Raw genomic sequence first — 20,782 nt, forward strand, 5'->3', positions numbered from 1 at the left:
ATTCTGCTAATGATTGTCAGCCACTATTCTGGAGGTCACAATTATTTCTGCAGACAACATCACTATTGAAGAACCTAAGCTTGGTCTTTTTTTTTTTTCTTTTTGAGACAGGGTCTTGCTCTGTCGCCCAAGTTGGAATGCAGTGGCATGATCATAGCTCACTGTAGCCTCAACCTGTTGGGCTCAAGCAATCTTCCTGCCTCAGCCCCCAAGTATCTGGGGCCACAGGTACACTCCACCATGCTTGGTTAATTTTTTAAATGTTTTGTAGAGATGGAGTCTCACTATGTTGCCCAGGATGGTCTCAAACTCCAGGGCTCAATGATCCTCCTGCTGCTACCTCCCAAAGCACTGGGATTACAAGCATGCACCACCATGCCCAGCCAGATTGGCCTATTTGAGTTATCTTTTCAAGTTTTTTGCATGTCTGACAACTGATGGCTCCACATGGACATGACAACTGCTCCTGTGGCCTCACCTAAAAGCAACTCAGCACAAGAGGACAGCTCCAACCCAACCAATCAGCACTCCCCATACCGTAGGCCCCTGCACACCAAACTATCTTTGAAAAACCCCTAACCTCAGAGTGAGGCCAGCCGCGTGTCAATTAAACTTTTTTTGCCGTAACGCCATGGTCTCCACGAATTGATTTTGTTTGCACAGTGGGCAGAAAGAACCCATTGGGCAGTTGTATTTTTAATAAGAAAAAGCTTACAATGAAAAACATAAAATAAGAAAACTTAGAAAAGAGCTTACTGAGTAAGGATATAAAGAAAGAAAATACTTTCGTACAGCTGTACAATGTGCTTGTGTTTTAAACCCAAGTGTCAACACAGAAGAGTCAAAAAGTTAAAAAAAAAAAATTAAAAGTTTATCAAGTAAAACACTACAGTAAGCTAAGGTTAATTTATTGAAGAAAGAAATATTTTTTGTAAGTTTAGTGTTACCTAAATGTATAGTGTTTATAAAGTCTACGGTAATGAATGGTAATGTTCCCGGCCTTCACATTCACTCACCACTCACTCATTGACTCATCAGAGCAATTTCCAGTCTTGCAGGCTTCTTTCATGGTAAGTGCCTTATACAGGTGTACCATTTTTTATCTTTTATATCATATTTTTATTTGTATCTTTTCTACGCTTAGATACATTTAGATACACAAATATTTATCATTATATTACAATTGCCTACAGTATTCAGTACAGTAATGTTGTAGTGCAGAAAATGACTTCCCCAGAAAATAAGGCACTTAGGCACGGTGAGTGCTTTTGAAAATTGAAAGGCCTTAGAAATAAACCTTAGGATCAAGGTCCCTCTAACCTTGTCTTGTTTCTTCCTGACCCAGTGCTGGGAGGGACTCTCTGGCATTTCCTTATCTGACCAAAAAAAGCATCTTAACAAAAAAAAAAAAAAAACACAATTGTCTTCTATCCCCTTTCTGAAATCTCATTATCTATCACAGAAAAGAAAATGGAGAAAAGCAACTACACCTGGATGGACTTTTCTGTCTCTCTGGCCCACTCATTCTCCCCAGTAATCATTTAGTACCCTTTAAAAGAATTGTCTACACTCCCCATCTCCTCTGTCCCCTGTGAAAAAGGGCATGTAAACTACTGTACTCCATTAGGGGATCGGGATAATCACTCCGTAACTTCCCCTCGCCCATGCACATTAATAATTTTTTTTTTTTTTTTTTTTTTTTGAGACAGAATATGGCTTTGTCGACCAGGCTGGAGTACAGTGGCACCGTCTTGACTCACTGCAACCTCCAACTCCCAGTTTCAAGCAATTCTCCTGCCTTAGCCTCCCGAGTAGCTGGGACTAGAGGCACAAACCACTGCACCCAGCCACATTAGTAAATTTGTATGCCTTTTCTCCTATGCATCTGCCTTTTGTCAGCTGCATTTCAGCAAACCTCCAAAGCCCAAAGTAGAAGTTTTCCCTTTGGCTTGCCCATACAGTTTCACACTGTACAGGGTTGCAGCTTACCACATGGACTAGGTATGTAGTAAACTATATCATCTAAATTTGTGTAAGCACACTTTATGACATCCACAAAATGACAAAATCACCTAACAAATTTCTCAGAAGGTATCTCCCCACAATCCTGCCCCATTGTTAAGTGACCCATGACTATATTTACTGAAAAGCCACTAAGTGCTGGGCATTGCTCTAGATGCTGGAGATAAAATGATGAAGATAAATAGTCTCTGTTCTAATGGAACTTACATTTTATTCATACAAGACAGAAACAGACAATAAGCAAGAAAAACAAAATAATTAAAGCAATAACAATGACATATGAACGAAAACCTGTATAAGAAGTAATCAACCACGCTAGACCTGTCCAAGAAGACAGAAAACATTCAGAGACCCTAAGGCAAGAACAAGTTTGAAGAACTTCAAAGGAACAGAAGAAAAGCTAAAGTGGATAGAGAGTGGCAAGCTAAGGTCAGACAAGGTAGCTCACGCCTGTAATCCCAGCACTTTGGGAGGCTGAGGCGGGCGGATCACCTGAGGTCAGGAGACCAGCCTGGCCAACATGGGGAAACCCTGTCTATACTAAAAATACAAAAATTAGCCAGACATGGTGGCACGCACCTGTAATCCCAGCTACCCAGCTGGCTGAGGCAGGACAACTGCTAGAACCCAGGAGGCAGAGGCTGTGGTGAGCTGAGATCGCGCCACTGCACTCCAGCCTGGGCAACAGAGCAAGACTCCATCTCAAAAAAAAAGAAAGATAAATTGAAGTAGATCACAAAGTCATAGTAAAGTCATAACAAAAAATCTAGATATTTTTTCCTCCTTCTTTCTCTTTTCTTCTTTTTTTTTGAGATGGAGTCTCGCTCTGTCGCCCAGGCCGGAGTGCGGTGGCGCAATCTCAGCTCACTGCAACCTTCGCCTCCTGGGTTCAAGCAATTCTCCCACCTCAGCCTCCTAAAGTATTGAAATTATAGGCATGAGCTACTGCACCAGGCCAGCGTAGGAATTTTAATCTCCCAAAGCCAGATGACTGAGATCTTACTCAATAAAGATGACGAAAAAATGTTATCTTTTGTTCATTTGCCTCTTGAAGAAATACAATACAAAATGGTACATTAAATTAAACAGAAAAATTTTAAAATGCTTTTAGGTTATAGAATATTATGTATAAAATGACTCAATTTTATATAAACCATACAGATGTATATTTGTGCATAAAGAGTTGTTAGGAAAGCTATTCTCCAAAACACAGATAAGTAGGATTTCAGGTGTGACTTTTCTTCCTTCTACTATAGTTTGACTCTTCTTTTAAAAATTTAGAGTAGCACTGTAATAGTCCTTTCCAAAAAAAATTAAGAGGAGGCCTTCATTAGTACAGTGGTGGAAAAATAATTAAGAGTACAATGTCATCTCTTCAAGAACAGTAAAACAATTTTTAAAGCTGTAAAAGAGTAATCAACGTCATCAAATGCTGTAGAGACAGTGCTAAGATTATGAGCAAAAAAAGCACTCGTTGGGTTTAGCAACAAAGCTATCACTGGGGACCTCTGCTGGAATTTTCAGTGAAATGTGGAGGTAAAAAAGAGTGCTGTCGGGTAAATACAAGATGGACTAACAGAGACAGGGATTTCAATAGACAAATGTATACTGAGGAAGACAGGTTAGGATGATATTTTCAGGAAAAAACAGAATTAGGAGAAACATTTTTCAGTGTAGGAGAGATGAACATGTTAATTCATTAATGAAAAAGTCAGTCCATCCTAAAATTCACATGTAAATTCAAAGGATCCAGAATAGTCAAAACTATCTTGAAAAAGAACAAAGAAAGTTAGAGGATTTACATTTCCCAATTTCAGAACTTACTACAAAGCTACAGTAATTGAGACAGTATAGTACTGGCGTAAGTACAGACAAATAAGTCAGTGGAATAGAACTGACAGTCCAAATGCAAATCTTCACATTTATGGTCAGTAAACTGTCAACAAGAATGCCAAAACAATTCAATGGTGAAAGAAGTCTTTCCAACAGATGATGCTCAGATAACTGGATATCCACATGCAAAAGAATAAAGATGGACCCTTACCTCATTCCATTTAAAAAAAAAAAAAAAAAAAAAAACTAGCCAGGTGTAGTGGCTCACACATATAATTCCAGTACTTTGGGAGGCTGAGACAGAAGGATCATTTCAGCCCAGGAGTTGGAGAACAGTGTGAGCAACATGGCAAGACCCCATCCTCTACAAATAAAAAAATTAGCCCACATGGTGGCACAAGCCTGTAGTCCCAGCTACTCAGAAGGCTGAGGTGGGAGGATCACCTGGCCTCGGAGGTTGAGACTGCTATAAGCTGTGATTGTGCCACTGCACTCCAGGACGGACAACAGAGAAAGACCCTGTCTCAAAATAAACAAAAAAACCCACGACCAACAACAAAAATGGATCAGACCTACCCATTATAGCTAAAATATATAACTCTTAGAAGTAAACATAGATATGAAACTTTGTGACTTTAGATTAAGCAATGATTTCTCAGATATGACACCAAAAGCCTAAGCAGCAGCAGAACAGATAAACTGGACATCACCAAAATTAAAGACGGCCAGGTGTCACGGCTCACACTTGTAATTCCAGCACTTTGGAAGGCCAAAGCGGGAGGATCGCTTGAGTCCAGGAGTTCAAGACTAGCCTGGGCAACACAATGGGATCCTAACTCTACCAAAAAAAAAAATACAAAAATTACCTGGTATGGTGGCACATGCCTGCAATCCCAACTATTCAGGAAGCTGAGGCAGGAGGATTGCTTAAGCCTGGGAGGTCAAGGCTACAGTGAGCTGTGATAGCACACTGTACTCCAGCCTGGGTGACAGAGTGAGATCTAGTCATGGGGGGGAAAAAAAGAATAAAAAGCAACAGGCTATCTAAAAATGTCTGTATAAAATGATTACAACTGTTTGTTATATTGCATAATAATAATATTCTTAAATAACAAAAACCTGTAGTGAGGAAGAAGTTAAATAGAGAGAGGAGAGAAAGCAAATAGAGGAGAAAATCTATAGACTGAGATCCCAAAAAGTTTGTGAGCAAATGGAACCCAGAACACTGGATTAACTCTTCTACTATGATAGGGAAAGGTAAAAGCAAGAATAAAGAGGAAAACAGATATATTAAAATAGGTGGGAGAATAAGGAGTTAAGAGTGTTCCCACCAAATGGACCACTGTCTCTGGTAAGCATGGCATCTCCAATGAGTGATGGAGGAAAAAAGAGGATTGCGAGACAAGAGATAGCTGCCAGAACGACAGATCACATTTCTATCCAGTGTATTTTCACCCAGCTGTGCCATAACAATACTAAGATAAAATACAAGAAATAAGTAGACAATCTTATCATGGGGCCTCAGTGGAACAAAACTCCAAGAAATAGACAATCAACTTTTATAATAATTTTAACATTGTCATGTAAATAGAAAAAAAATAATTATGAATACCCGGAAACACTTCCCTTGACTATAATTCCATTTATATGATCCCATGTAACATGTAAACTTAACTTCTGCAAGAAAATTTCGTTTTTAAAATAATCCTGGGCTGGACGCAGTGGCTCACAGTCATAATCACAGCACTTTGGGCAGCCGAGGAGGGTGGACCGCTTGAGCTCAAGAGTTTGAGACCAGCCTGGCCAACATGGTGAAACCCTATATCTACCAAAAATACAAAAAGTTAGCCAGTGTGGTGGTGCATGCCTACGGTCCCAGCTACTCAGGAGGCTGAGGTGAGGTGGGAGGATTTTTGAGTCTTGGAGCTGGAGGTTGCAGTGAGCCAAAATCATGCCACTGCACTCCAGCCTGGGTGACAGAGCAAGACCCCATTAAAAAAAAAAAAAAAAAAAAAGAAGATAATCCTTTACAATTAAATAAATGAGAAGGAAAACAATGAATTGGGGTGGCCATTTCTTTGTCTGTATTTCTCTATAAAAGTAAAAGAAATTCAATCCTTAATCTAAATCGCTTGTACACTGTTATAGTTTTGATCGGGATTACCTAACTATTTGAAAATCTAATCCTTCCAACTGTCATGGTCTAGATTAGTTAAAAATAAATTAAATTACATTAAAAAAAAGAAAATCTAATCATACAATTGCCACTTTTGGAGTGGCATATTTAAGAACAACTCTACATCTTTCCACAAATTATTACCGCCAAGAAAACTGCTTGCAACAGAAGCAAGAATTGACTGCTTATCTGTTACAACACAGGAAGCAAAAGATCACACACAGTTCCACAGGCTCTGGATGACTAAACAAAAAACCTCTGTTGTTAATATAAACTCAATCAGGTTTTACATAAACTGTGGAAACATACATTTTTGTTATTAGTATATTCCGTAAAACTTACAAGGCTGTGTAAACAAGAATTCCAAACAGCCTTCTGCATCTCACTCCCCTATAATTCGAATTTGAAGGGCCATTCATTATTCTATTCACTAGGAGAATAATATGCCTCATTGTAGGGCTTGAAGATTATAATGTTCAGTACTGCCATCAAGGGTTTACAAGCTTGCTGTACAGATAGAGAATGTACTAGAGATATGTTTAGTCAATTGTAGCAGATGTAAAATCATTAATGCCCAAAAGAATTGTATGAGCAAGGTTCAGAAGTCTTAGAAAAGGGAAAAATCAAGACTATCTAAAGTATTCAAGGAAAGTAAAAGATAAAAAATTTCCAAATAATTCTTCCCACTGATACTACTCACTATCTTAGGGAGTTTCTTTATGTCTTTTCAGGACGTTTTGATTTATATTTTATTTATTTATTTATTTATTTATTTATTTATTTTGAGACTCACTCTGTCGCCCAGGCTAGAGTGCAGTGGCACAATCTTGGCTCATGGGTTCTGCCTTCCGGGTTCAAGCAATTCTCCTGCCTCAGCCTCCCAAGTAGCTGGTATTACAGAGGTGCACCACCATGCCCGGATAATTTTTTTATTTTTAGTAGAGACGGGGTTTCACATTTTGGTCAGGCTTGTCTCAAACTCCTGACCTCAAGTGATCCGCCCGCCTCGACCTCCCAAAGTGCTAGGGGATTACAGGCATGAGCCACCACATTCGGCCCATTTAGATTTAGATACAATTTTTCTTTTGTTCCTTTTATAATTCTAAAGCTACTCTATTAGATTTGGACTATGAGAAGGTACCATACAGCCAGGCGAGGTGGCTCACACCTGTAATCTCAGCAGTTTGGGAGGCTGAGGCAGGTGAATCACCTGAGGTCAGGAGTTCAAGATCAGCCTGGTCAACACGGTGAAACCTCGTCTCTACTAAAAACACAAAAGTTAGCTGGGCGTGGTGGTGGGCGCCTTAACCCCAGCTACTCAAATGGCTGAGACAGAAGAACTGCTTGAACCCACAAGGTGGAGGTGGCAGTGAGTGGAGATCGCACCACTGCATTCCAGCCTGGGTGATGGAGAGAGACTCCGTCAAAAAAAAAAAAAAAAAAAAAAGTACCACATATAAGCTCAGTAAAAATCATATTTGATATATTCAAGAATGGTTTACTTAGAAAAGAATAAATTTGCTTTTAAATATTTGAAGGGAGTGGTGCTGATACCTTTCTAGGAGAATCTGAGACTACTTCTTTTACATGTTTGCAAGAGAAATATATACATTTAAGCCATTCAAAAATCTAAAATCTAAGAATTAGAGGGTAGATTTTTTTTTATAATCTGCTAAACATTGCTAAAGACTGCCAAATAACACTTAAATGTGTTTTGACTAGCAGTGGTTTTAAAACGCAAAGTCATCACAAGTCTCTTCCAGTGTGTAACAGCAAAGAACATGATTTCTCTAATGACTCCTTTTACAAAGAATATCTTGAGTAGCCCAGGTAACTTACTAATTCAGTTTCTAATCCTCTCTCCAAAAGCAATATAAATCAAGAAAGAGGGTTAAACATTTGTGTGTAATGACTAAACAAATCATATTTAGCTATTACTTATCTATTCCTTTTTCCAGTTTCCAGTGTCATTGTCCTAAATCTTTACTATATTCCTTGTGTCCTGACTGTATCCTCATTTTTAACATGGACCTTGCTTCCCATCCCTATAGCATTTAAGCATATTCCTATTTTAGAAACTGTTCCCCTTCATTCCACATTCCATATCCTCTTTGCCCCTTCTACAATGAAACATCTTGAATAATCTCCATTCACTTCATATACTTCCTGCCTCCTATTTACTCTTCAAGTCACTCCAACCTACATTCCATACCTACCACTCCATGGAAACCGCTCTCCCTAGGAACATCAATGATGTTGATCAATCCAATGGATATGCTTTAGACCACATCTACTTAATCCTTACAGCAGTATTCAAGCCAATTTACTACTTCCACCTTGCCATTCATGACTGCCACATTCTTCTAGTTTTTCTCTTACATCTCTGGCATCCCTTTTCACTCCCTGTGCAGGCTTTTTTCCTCTGCCAATCCCTTAAATTGTGATTGTGGTGGTTTAAAATCTGTCCATAAATTCTTTTCAAAAGGTAAAGCCTAATTCCCCTCCTCATGCCTGAAATTCTCATCCCCAGGAGCATGAGTGGAACTTAATGGCTTGTTTCTAATGAACAGAATAAGGCAGAAGTGGTAGTCTCTGACTAGGTCATAAAAGGCATTGAGGCTTCCTCTTTGCTCTCACTTGGATCAGAGCCAGCTGCTCTGTCATGATGACACTTAAGCAGCTCTATGGAGAGGCTACCTGGTGAGGAACTGAGGCCACCTTCCAACAGCCAGCAAGGAACTGCGGCTTTCTGATCACAGCCATGTGAGTCATCGTGGAAGCTGATCCTCCTGCTCCAGTCAAGCCTTTCAGATGACTGCAGCACTGGCTAATATATTGATTATAACTTCATAAGAGACCCTGAGCCAGAACACAAAGTTCTGACCCATGGAAACTATGAGGTAACAAACAGTTGTTTTTTTGTTTTTTTTGTTTTTTTTTGAGACGGAGTCTTGCTGTGTCACCCAGGCTGGAGTGCAGTGGCCGGATCTCAGCTCACTGCAAGCTCCTCCTCTCAGGTTCACGCCATTCTCCTGCCTCAGCCTCCTGAGTAGCTGGGACTACAGGCACCCGCCACTTCGCCCGGCTAGTTTTTTGTATGTTTAGTAGAGACGGGGTTTCACCGTGTTAGTCAGGATGGTCTCGATCTCCTGACCTCATGATCCGCCCGTCTCGGCCTCCCAAAGTGCTGGGATTACAGGCCTGAGCCACCGCGCCCGGCACAAACAGTTGTTTTAAGTTGCTACGTTTTGGAGTAATCTGTCATAACGCAATAGATAACTAAATCCAGTTGTATTTTCCAGAGTCCTATCCAAAGATCTCTATTCTACTGACTCTCTCAACTTTCCATAAAAGAAAAACTAATATTTTTCTGCAGCCCAGATTTATTTTATGTTTTACTGACTGATAAGAGGCTATGCAGCCCAGATTTTTGTCCTAAGCTCCAGGCTATAACACATCTTAATGTCAATTTCAACATGCCCCAAAGCAACCACTTCTCTCCCCCAACCTGTTCTTCCTATCCTCCTTTTTATCATTCATCCAGCTCAAGCTGAAAACCTACATGTCTTCAGACTCTTCCCCTTTCACTCACATCCAGTCACTAAATCCCATCAAAAGTGACCTCCTGATTACTTCTCTGCAACCATATTTAAAACACACGCGCGCACACACACACACACACACTTCACCTGAACCTACTGATCAATTTTAACACTATAGAGAGACAAGCTAACATCAAATGCCTCTTGATTTGATAGGTTCCACCTATATAGTATTCTTGCCCAAAAGAAACAAAATAAATTTGATTAAGCTTTCAGCTCAAATTATGAATTCATATAGGAAATACAGAGGACAAAGGAACATGTTTAAACATACCAAAATGATTCTTCCAACAAAATCCAAAATGTGGAAAATTCTACAGAGTAAATGACCTGGTGTCTTACACAAATAAATTGCCAAGAAAAAAAGAGGGAGAACTAGAGATTAAAAGAGACTCTATAATTTTATATGCAGATCTTGTTTGGAATTCCGACTCAACCCAACTGGTAAGGAAGGAATGTTTGCAATATTCTAGGAAATTTAACAGAATGGATATTTGATATTAATAAATACTACTATTTAGCTGTAATAAAAGTATTTTGATAACATTCTTTAAAATAGAGGTACCTTAACTTTCTTTTTTTTGAGACAGAATCTCGCTCTCTCGCCCAGGCTGGAGTGCAGTGGCACCATCTTGGCTCACTGCAAACTCCACCTCCTGGTTCAAGTGATTCTCCTTGAACGGAGAGGCTGAATTCTCGGCCTCCCAAGTAGCTGGGATTACTGGCGCCAGCCACTGCCCCCAGCAAATTTTTGTATCTTTAGCAGAGATAGTGCTGGCCAGGCTAGTCTTGAATTGCTGACCTCAGGTGATCTCCCTGCCTCGGCCTCCCAAAGTGCTGGGATTACAGGCGTGAACCACCATGCCTGGTCACATACTGAAATATTCACAAAGAAATAATACAGTGTCGCCGGGCGCGGTGGCTCACGCCTGTAATGCCAGCACTTTGGGAGGCCGAGGCAGGTGGATCATGAGGTCAGGAGATCGAGACCATCCTGGCTAACATGGTGAAACCCCATCTCTACGGTGAAACCCCATCTCTACTAAAAATACAAAAAAACTAGCCGGGCGTAGTGGCGGGCGCCTGTAGTCCCAGCTACTCAGGAGGCTGAGACACAAGAATGGCGTGAGCCCGGGAGGCGGAGCTTGCAGTGAGTCGAGATGGTGCCACTGCACTCCAGCCTGGGCGCAGAGTGAGACTCCGTCTTAAAAAAAAAAAAAAAAAAAAAAAAAAAGAAAGAAAAGAAATAATACAGTATCTGGGATCTGCTCTAAAAATAATTCAATAGACGAGGAAGGAGTTAATGGGAGTACTAATAAAACAAGATTGGCCATTTGTTGGTATTTGCATAAGCTGGATGAAATGAATTCATTTTACTGTGCTCTTTACTTTTATGAATGTTAAAAATTTTCTATAATAGGCTGGGCACAGGGGCTCATGCCTGTAATTCCAACATTCTGGGAGGCCGAGGCAAGTGGATTGCTTGAGCCCAGAAGTTCAGCAACATGGTGAAACCCCGTCTCTACCAAAAATACAAAATTAGCCCGTCTTATAACTTGGTTTCAAAATAAATGAATAAATAAAATAGATTTAAATTTTTTTTAATTTCTATAAAAGTTTTTTCAATAATAATAAAAAGTGCTTACGACACTGAAATAACTCTCCACTGCCCTGGGGATAAAGTTTAAATTCCTTAACATGGTTTGCCAAGAAAGCCTTTCATTATCTGTCCTCCTGCTTAGCTCTCCAGTTCATCTCTCACTACTACCTACCTCACAGTCCAACCTCCAGAAATGACAAGTTGCTTACTCTTGTCTCCTCCAAAAAACTTTTATTCCCTTTGTCTCAAGCACTTTTCCCTTTTTGCTCACATGGCTAATCTCTACTCATCATTCAAGTCATAACAAACCTGCTTCTCCAAGGAAACCTTTCCTAACCCTCCAAGACTGAGTCAAGTAGCCAGCCCACCTATGTATCCCCCTGTGCTTCCTCTATCACAGCTCTTATATGGTATGTCCCCCAACATTTTATAGGTACCATGAGAGCATGAACAATTCCCATCTTATTTGCCACTTTAACCCCACTTCTTAACAAAGTGCCCGGCACACAGTAGGTACTCAGTAACCTTTCAAAAATTAACAAAAGGCACAAATTCCTCTAACTTTCTAAACTTTCAACTCCTCATAGATCTATACCTCCCCCAATTTTCCTTCCTTCCACATCTTCTTTTGTGATTATGAGCCACATAAACAATTGGTTGCTCACATAGTGTTCCCAAATTTATATCCTTAGCTCTCCCTGGCCATTTCATCTAATAAAAATTCAACTAACAAATTATGTGCTATATTCCAACAGATCTTCATCTCCAGGCCTGCCCTCATGGTTCCAAATACCTTCTGGACATAATCTCCTGTTACCTTCCACACACACCTTAATACTAGAGCTGCTTAGAAATTCTCAGTATTCTCCTAATGCACCTTTTGTTCTCAAGCTTCCCAATCTGTGCATATCCTTTCCCATTACCTGAAATGTCCTACCTCTCTTCTACCTTTATCCTTTCAGTCTTAGCCCAAATGTCTCTCTAGCCTTTTCCAGGCAATGTTCCCACAGTACTCGGTTCTTTTTTCTATTGCAGAATTTGGCATATTGCTTTGAAATGATGTTTAGGTATTTGCTCTGCTAGACTGAGTTCCTACATGGGAGAATTACTTCCCCTTCATGCTTGCACTCCTATCACATATAGTACAATGCCTGTTACAGTCAGCCCTAAATAAATGCTTGCTGAATGAATTATAGTATATTAGATTTCTAATAAATAAGAGAGAGAGAGCTAGAGCTGAAAAGAGTGCCCAAATCTACTTTCCTAAAGGAAATAATCAGTTTCCCTGTTCCCGTATTGGGCAGAATAAAAATATAACAAGCTCTTTTTTCAAAAACTAAGGACTCACAGATTATTAAAACAAAAGAAATTATGAAACAAAAGAAAAGAATAAAGACCATTCCATCCGCTGATACCAAGTCTGGTGAGGACACAGGCTGAAGTGAGGTTTGTGTAAATCTATTCAGTTCACAGCAATCGCAATGATCCTAACCCAATCCCGAGATTATCTCAATAACAATTCTCAGTAAGGCCAACTCTAAAACAAGGTCACTCTAGTTTAGTTCAGGGTTTTCAGGACCACCCTAGAATATATTAACAACCACAGAGACAGACTGCAAGTCAAGTGATTTTGGAAACAAGAAATAAAGGTATGCTATTTACTGCCTTGCTTGGAAGGCTATACAATTAATTCAGATATTCTTCCTGGAAGATGTAGCTCCAAGTTATTAGCCACATGCAAATCAATAACATGTACCTTCAAATCCTTCAGAATCCAAACAGACTGAAATAATGTCATATGTGTAGAATTCACTGCCAAAATCCAATGTGTCTCCTACCTTCCGTTTTAAATAAATATCTATCCTTTTCCCATCTTTACTAGACCTCCTCTAATTTGAGATTGGCTATCATTTTATTTTCACAAGATGGTACAATTCTCTGTTGTTTCTCTGTAAGCAAATACTTTAATATCAAAGAACTAGAAAAGAAAAAAAAATATTCTAAACAGTCATTAGTGAGAAATACGATACTTCCTTTCTCTGGCAAGGATAATGTTTTAGGGAATCTAGTCTCAAAAAGAAGGGTAAGTATTGAGGGGGGAAAAAGGTATTTTTTTAAAACCCTATATTTAGCCAGTAAGAAAGGAGATATTTGTCCAAGTATTCAAAAACTAAAAGGGCAACAAAGCAGAAAAAGGATACATGAAAGGAAGAAAAAGAGGAAAAAGGAAGATTCTTTCTGGGCTAGGCATTCCCAAGAACCTCAGCTTGGGGGCCTCTCCAGTATGGTCCTAGATTCAGATCCACACAAATTTGGGATTTGTAAAGTAACTTAACTGCATAGTGCCACTCACTGAAATCACTCTATCGTGAATAGAGTTTATGGGATTTTCTGATTATCACATCTACTGAAACCCCATTATTACTTTTCCTTTAAGCCATGGCTTTCATTAATTCCAGAGTTTTCAGGATATAATATTCAGTTGCCTCTCTTTCATGCCTACCTAAAGACAATCTTGAACAATGTGTTTAAGACTCATTACGGTTTAGTCTTTTTTTCCCTTTAAAAACTATGTAAAGAAAGAAAGCTGACAGTTGAAGGATGATGAAAGTAATACTTTCACTTTTGCAAGCTTGCCTTTAGTAACTCACAACTTACACCTTTCTCCTTCCTGTAGTGAAAGTGAAGTTTAGTAGAAAAAGTCAATAATTTGGTATCCTGATTCCATCACTTAGTGCTATGTGATGTTGGGCAAATTGCTTTAAAAGCCTGGAGCCTCATTTTTCAAAACTTTTACTGGGGATATTAAATGGAGATAATGAATAACACCTTGCAGAGTCATTAGGAGTGAAATGAATTAAAGGACTCACTAAGCTACTATATAAGCTCCAGAGAAGAGGAACAATAAATGTCTTTATTACTGTTGATTCTTACTGGCATGAAAACGTACATAGCAGCTCAATGATATTTTTTAAATGAACAAATAAATTCAGTGTCCCCTTTCTCTCATCAACATTAACCCTTCTTCCATAATCATATGTTTTTCTTTCTGTCTTCTATTATTTTCTAAAGCTTTCTGGGCATTCTATTTTGTCCTTTTAAGTATTTTCTTCCCTCATATCAGCTATCGTTAACTATACACCATTCGGAGAAAGTATCTTTCTAAGTAAGTTACCTCCCTAATACCACCCACCCTCCATATCGAATGCGATGAGGGTGGAGGGGATAGTCAAAACATAAGATTCAAGGCCACACGCGGTGGCTCACGTCTGTAATCCCAGCACTTTGGGAGGCCGAGGCGGGCGGAACACCTGAGGTCAGGAATTCAAGACCAGCGTGGCCAACATGGTGAAACCCCGTCTCTACTAAAAATACAAGAATTAGCCAGGTGTGGTGGCGCATGCCTGTGATCCCAGCTACTCGGGAGGCAGAGGCAGGAGAATCGCTTGAACCCGGGAGGCAGAGGTTGCAGCGAGCTGAGTTTATGCCACTGCACGCCAGCCTGGGCGACAGGGCGAGATTCCGTCTCAAAAACAAAAAACCACACACACACACACACAGCAAAACAAAAAACCACATAAGATTCATAGCAATTCATCTACTTGTCCATAGCCACCAACTCATGTTAACAGTGTAGCCCTGAACCCAGAATATAACTATAAAAGGACACTGCACTATCCCTTGTCTCTCTTCGCCGACAAGAGACTCGCGTGTAGGAAATCCTTGGCTCTCAAAAGTTAAGGCGTCGTTTGAGCTCGCCTCCCGCTAAATAGAGGGGTGCGTCCCTTGAATGAGACACACAACCTGAACCGACTGGAGGGATTTCGGACCCCCTGGTGTTGCCCGAGGGCTGGTCACCTTTGGACCTGTCCCGGCTCCTCTGGTCACTCTTAAGAGGACGCAGAGCGCTTCAATCCCTGGAGGGAAGCTAAGGGGTGCGGCCGGCTACCGGGCCTGGTGGGACAGTGTAAAGTCCACGACAACATATGAAGACGGCATGAACCGCACGACTGGACCTTTTAAGCCATGACTACGACCACCCTTACCCACTCACAACCATGCCGGACCCCACTATCGCTTAACAGCGGACCCTAAGAAAGAAACTTGGCTCACCCCCAACCCATAAATCAGACAGCTAGTTTCTATTTATTGGCTGCGCCCCTCTCTCCCTCACCCTCATTGGCTATCCGAGACGTAAAACCCTCCCCAACAAGGGAACCCTCTCGTACGGCGGCACCCCCAGACTAGCAATCTCAACTCAGCCACCTAAAACCCCGGTTCCCCACCTCCACCCAGGAAACGCGGCCCCGAGGCGCCTGGAGCTGTGCCCTCCAAGGACTCACCGTGTAGTAGGAAAGCAGTCCTGCATTGTAGTCCAGCACGAACCAACGGTACTGCCAGCCCTTCATCACGTTAGTCCATTTGCTCAGCGGCCCTTCCATGATGGACGCCATCTTGGGAGCCGCCAATGACAACAAACGGCCTGACGTCACTCGCCTATATGGCATTCAGCATGCGGGGGGCGGGGCTACAGGGGGCGGGGCGGGTTCGGGGCGGGTCCTGGGCGGCGCCGGCGGATGCTCCCAGCGATCAAGTCAAACATGCTTTCTTTGGGCGCCTATTGTGTGTAGGACTCCATGCCAGGGATGCGAGAATGCAAACGCGAATACTGCTATTAAGATTATTTACAATCTATCATGGGATTAGAGTAAAGAAAAAAGATTATGAACATACTAATAAATAATTTTACTGGCCATGATACCTTCCACTTCCAAAAGATTTCATATCTGATATTCATTTATGCATTCATTCCCCAAATCCATTCATTTAATAAATATTCGCTTTTTCGTGCTAGGCATTCTTCTAGGCATTGGGGATACAACAGAGCCTTCATGACAGGTGAGGGGAATGGTAAAATAAATAGTAAATTATATCATACATTAAAAAATCATAAATGCTATGGAGAAAAACATAAGCAAGGGAGGAGAGAGCGTTGGGGCTGCTATTTTAAATTCCCAAACAGGGAAGGCCTGAATGAAAAGGTAACTTTTAAGCAAAGAGCTGAAGAAAGTGAAGGAGGGAGCCTGGTGGAAGAGCCTTCCAAGACGAAGGAATAGCAAATGCAAAGACCAGATTTTAGGAGTGAGCGTGGCATCTTGAGGGATCAGCAAGGAGGTCAGTGTGCGTGGAGCAGTGAACCAGGGAGAAAGTGGTAGGAGACAAGGTCAAAGAAATAGGGATAGATCACTAACACCCAACGAGGGCAATTTAAATATTTATTGGCCGGGCACGGTGGCTCGCCCCTGTAATCCCAGCACTTTGGGTGGCCGAGGCAGGTAGATCACTTGAGGTCAGGCGTTCGAGACCAGCCTGGCCAACGCGTTGAAACCCCGTCTCTTCTAAATATACAAAAATTATCAGGGTGTGGTGGTGCACCCTGTAGTCCTAGCTGAGGCACAAGAATCTCTTGAACCTGGGAGGCAGAGGTTGCAGTGAGCCGAGATTGCACCACTGCACTGCAGCCTGGGTGACAGAACCAGATGCTATCTCACACACACACACACACACAAAAAAGGATTTATTGACCACCTACTATATCGAGGCACTGTTGGAGGTCCTGGGAATACAGCAGTGAATAAGCTGTCTCAGAGCTTAAATTCTGTGATGAAAGCAAACACTAAACAAGTAAACAAGAAAAATATCCAATACTGGCCGGGCGCGGTGGCTCAAGCCTGTAATCCCAGCACTTTGGGAGGCCGAGACGGGCGAATCACGAGGTCAGGAGATCAAGACCATCCTGGCTAACACGGTGAAACCCCGTCTCTACTAAAAAAATACAAAAGACTAGCCGGGCGAGGCAGCAGGTGCCTGTAGTCCCAGCTACTCGGGAGGCTGAGGCTGGAGAATGGCCTGAACCCGGGAGGCGGAGCTTGCAGTGAGCTGAGATCCGGCCACTGCACTCCAGCCTGGGCGACAGAGTGAGACTCCATCTCAAAAAAAAAAAAAAGAAAAATATCCAATACTGATTAACACTGCAAATAATTTAATAAATTATTTTAATAGGAAGTCAATGGGTAGCTGATTTATACTGGGTGGTCAGGGCAGGGCTCTTAGGAAGTGGCTTTAAATTTAGATATAGAGGATAAGAAAAAGCCAGCCCTGCAAATATCAAGAGAAAGAGCTAAAAAGGAAACTAAAAGATGAGGCACTAACTGGAAACGGAGGTGTGGTCAAGGGAAGGGCTTTCTTTGTCCTTTTTTAAAATTATTATTTAGATTGAAGACACTAGAGAATATTATTTTCCTGATTTTCAAGAGAGGGAAAAACTGGGGACATCCTAGAGAAAAGAGAGAATAGCAGCAGTGAAGCCCTTCATAAGATTGAGACTACTTTTTATGTTGGCAAAACACTGGAATAAAATACAAAAAAGAAAGAAAGGAAAAGACTGAGACCCCAAGCCCAAGTGCAAAGGTTGACTTTTGATAGTAGCAGAGATACTTCATCCAGAGTAACAAGAAGGAAGAGCAGAGAGTATGGGTTCAGATGCCAGTGGGTCAGTAGTTAGATGGTATAGAAAAGAATGAGTTTGTTTCTTTTCTTTTCTTTTGTGTGTGTGTGTATGGTTTTTGTTTGTTTGTTTGTTTGTTTTTTAAGACAGAGTTTCTTATCCCCCAGGCTGGAGAGGAGTGGCGCGATCTCGGCCCACTGCAATCTCCACCTCCCGGTTCAAGTGATTCTCTTGCCTCAGCCTCCCGAGTAGCTAGGATTACAGGCGCTCGCCACCATGTCTAGCTAACTTTTGTATTTTTAGTAGAGACGGGGTTTCACCATGTTGGCCAGGCTGGTCTTGAACTCCTGACCTCAGGTGATCCACCCATCTCGGCCTCCCAAAGTGTTGGGATTACAGGTGTGAGCTACTGAGCTGGGCTGAGTTTCTATTTCTAGTTGAGAAGAGGCTCAAAGCTTAGTAGTGAAGAATGTGGATCCTGGTGTCATAGTACCAGAGTTTTAATATCCAGAGTCATCACTTAGTAGCTACATGGCCTTAGGCAAGTTTGCTAACTTCTCTATGCCTCAGTGTCCCCTTCTTTAAAATGTGAGTAACAACAGTAGCTGTCTACGAAGGTTGTTTCAAGGATTAAGTGAGCTCCTATGGGTAAAGAGCTCAGATGAGAGCCTGGTAGATAGTAAGCACTCTGTTAATATTAGCTCTTATTCTGCAGTTATACAGGCAACAGGAGAAACACATAAATAAATAAGTAAATAATTATTAGTTCTTAGAATTTTCCCAAAGAAATGTGGTGTGGGCCGGGCTTGGTGGCTGACAACTGTAATCCCAGTGTTTTGGGAGGCTGAAGTGGGAGAATCGCTGGAGGCCAGGAGTTTGGAACCAGCCTGGGCAACATAGCAGGACCCCATCTCTACAAAAAAAATAAAATTTAAAACTAAAAACGTTTGTTGGCTATGGTGGCACACATCTGTAGTCCTACCTTCTCAGGAAACTGAGGTAGGAGGACTGCTTGAGCCCAGGAGGTCAAGACTGCAGTGAGCCAAGATCACGACACTGCACTCCAGCCTGAGTTGGATGTCAGAGTGAGACACTGTCTCTACAAGAAATTTGAAAAAGAAGTAAATAAGAATATATCTCTACAAGAAATTTGAAGAAGTAAATAAGAACATATCTGAAAGGGATTACAGTCAAAAAAAATGAGCATCCTGTTTCTCCTTTCCTTTCTTTTCCTTGGGATAGTCTCTTTTCTATAGATTACAATTTAATAAAGATTTCTGGGGATAAGGAAGATGTTTGGCATCTTCGAGAAAGCCAGGCCAGGCTCAGTGGCTCATGCCTGTAATCCCAGCACTTTGGGAATCCAAGGTGGGAGGATCATTTCAGCCCAGGAGTTACAGACCAGCCTGGACAACAAAGTGAAACTCCTGGGCAACAAAGAACAGCCTGGACAACAAAGTGAGACCCTGTCTCTACAAAAAATTTAAAAATTAGCGAGGTTGTGGTGGCACATGCCTGTAGTACCAGCTACTTGGGAGGCTGACGCAGGAGGATTGCTTGAACCCAGGAGGTCAAGGATACAGTAAGCAGAAATCGTGCCACTCCCCTCCAGCCTAGGCAAGGCAACAGATCAAGACCTTGTCTCAAAAAAAAAAAAGAAAAAATAGAGAAGAAAAGGCAAGGCTTGGTTTAAGAGACGTGGTTCCTATTCAGGAGCTAACCAGGACATGAAACATGCATGCAACTGAGTGTGGTACAAAGTCATTTCTCTTTCCTTTTGGATATATTTTTTTTCTTATTAATTCCACCATTTGTTATCTACCCTATGCCAAGGACTGTGCCAGGAATGTGATATACCTTATCACATTTAATCATCACAATAACCCTATGAGTATTTTAATCTCCACATTTTACAAATAAGGAAATGAGATTCAAAGAAATGAACAAACTTACCCAGGTACCTTAGAGTATTAATTAGCAAATTAACAAGTATCTGAGTCCATATAAACACATATCTGTCTTTTCATCATGCTACATGGCCCCCTCAAAACACACTATACACTTCCTATAGAAACTTGATGTTCCAGACTAATCAGCAGAATGGCTCGTGTTGCTGATGTCTTCTGGGATAAGCAAACTGTAGGGATCTTGAAACATCATGACTCAGATTGAGTTAAAACATTTATATAGTGTTCATTAGTATCCCTCCATTAGCTTCTTAACAGCAGGAACCAGGCTTTATCTTTGTAGCCCTAGAAACTAGCCCAGTTCTTGGCACACAGAAGGTGCTTAATAATGAATGTTTGATCTGAATTATGTGTTCCATTGAAACCGACCAAAAAGTTTCAAGGATTCTGCTAAACTCCGTCAGTTACATTGTCTCCTTTATTCCCCTCAACAATTCTTCAAGATTTGTACTATCACACCTGCTTCACATATGAGGACACTGGGACACAGAGTTATTTAGTGGCTTGCCCAAAGTCACACAACTAGTAAATAGCAGAACCAGAATTAGAGTCTAGGTCTTTTTATGCCAGATCCATTTCATCCCAGCAGCAAGCTTATCTGCATTGTCTATGTGTAAATGTCTTGATCACTTCTCAGTCTTTTGGCTAAGATTAAGTGTAGTAAATAAATGTCTTGGACATGACACAGGCAACGTCATCAACTTCTAAATCAGTTTTAACTTTCATCAGGGTCACCAGGCATCAGCAGGCTCTACTTAGCTTCAAATGTCAAAACACAAGTGATCAGGGAGAGCCAAGATCAAGTGCCATTCTTGACTCCTAAAACCATGTCCAATTCCACAGCACTTTTTCTACATTCTACACAAAGTGTCAAACTACATGCTTTAGATAATTAGCTGAAGTTACACATGGTGGAGACACATCGGCTGTAGTTCCTACATTCCTCAGTGACTGGCATCTTGTGGAACTGATGTGGCAGCTGATGCATAGCAGAAAAAGAGGATTAGACTCAGAACTGAAAGGTAGAGTCAGTATTAACCATAAAACATCAAAAACTCATCAAGGACAGGAGCT

At 41.2% G+C, this 20,782-nt stretch overlaps 1 protein-coding gene across 4 annotated transcripts in view; it reads right to left on the bottom strand.

Moving 5' to 3' along the window:
• The window catches only part of OSBPL9 (oxysterol binding protein like 9), a 167,054-nt gene extending 151,313 nt beyond the window's left edge, over nt 1-15,741 (bottom strand). For 2 of the 4 annotated variants that reach the window (XM_037999829.2, XM_037999834.2), the window contains exon 1: nt 15,577-15,741. In XM_037999829.2, the coding sequence (XP_037855757.2) occupies nt 15,577-15,741 (165 nt within the window). The remainder of the gene's footprint in view (nt 1-15,576) is intronic. The other 2 variants (XM_037999839.2, XM_037999836.2) reach the window with 1 other exon arrangement.
• Between the last annotated feature and the right edge of the window lie 5,041 nt (nt 15,742-20,782).

This window comes from Chlorocebus sabaeus, chromosome 20 (genome assembly GCF_047675955.1).
Source record: "Chlorocebus sabaeus isolate Y175 chromosome 20, mChlSab1.0.hap1, whole genome shotgun sequence".
Taxonomy (NCBI): Eukaryota; Metazoa; Chordata; class Mammalia; order Primates; family Cercopithecidae; genus Chlorocebus; species Chlorocebus sabaeus.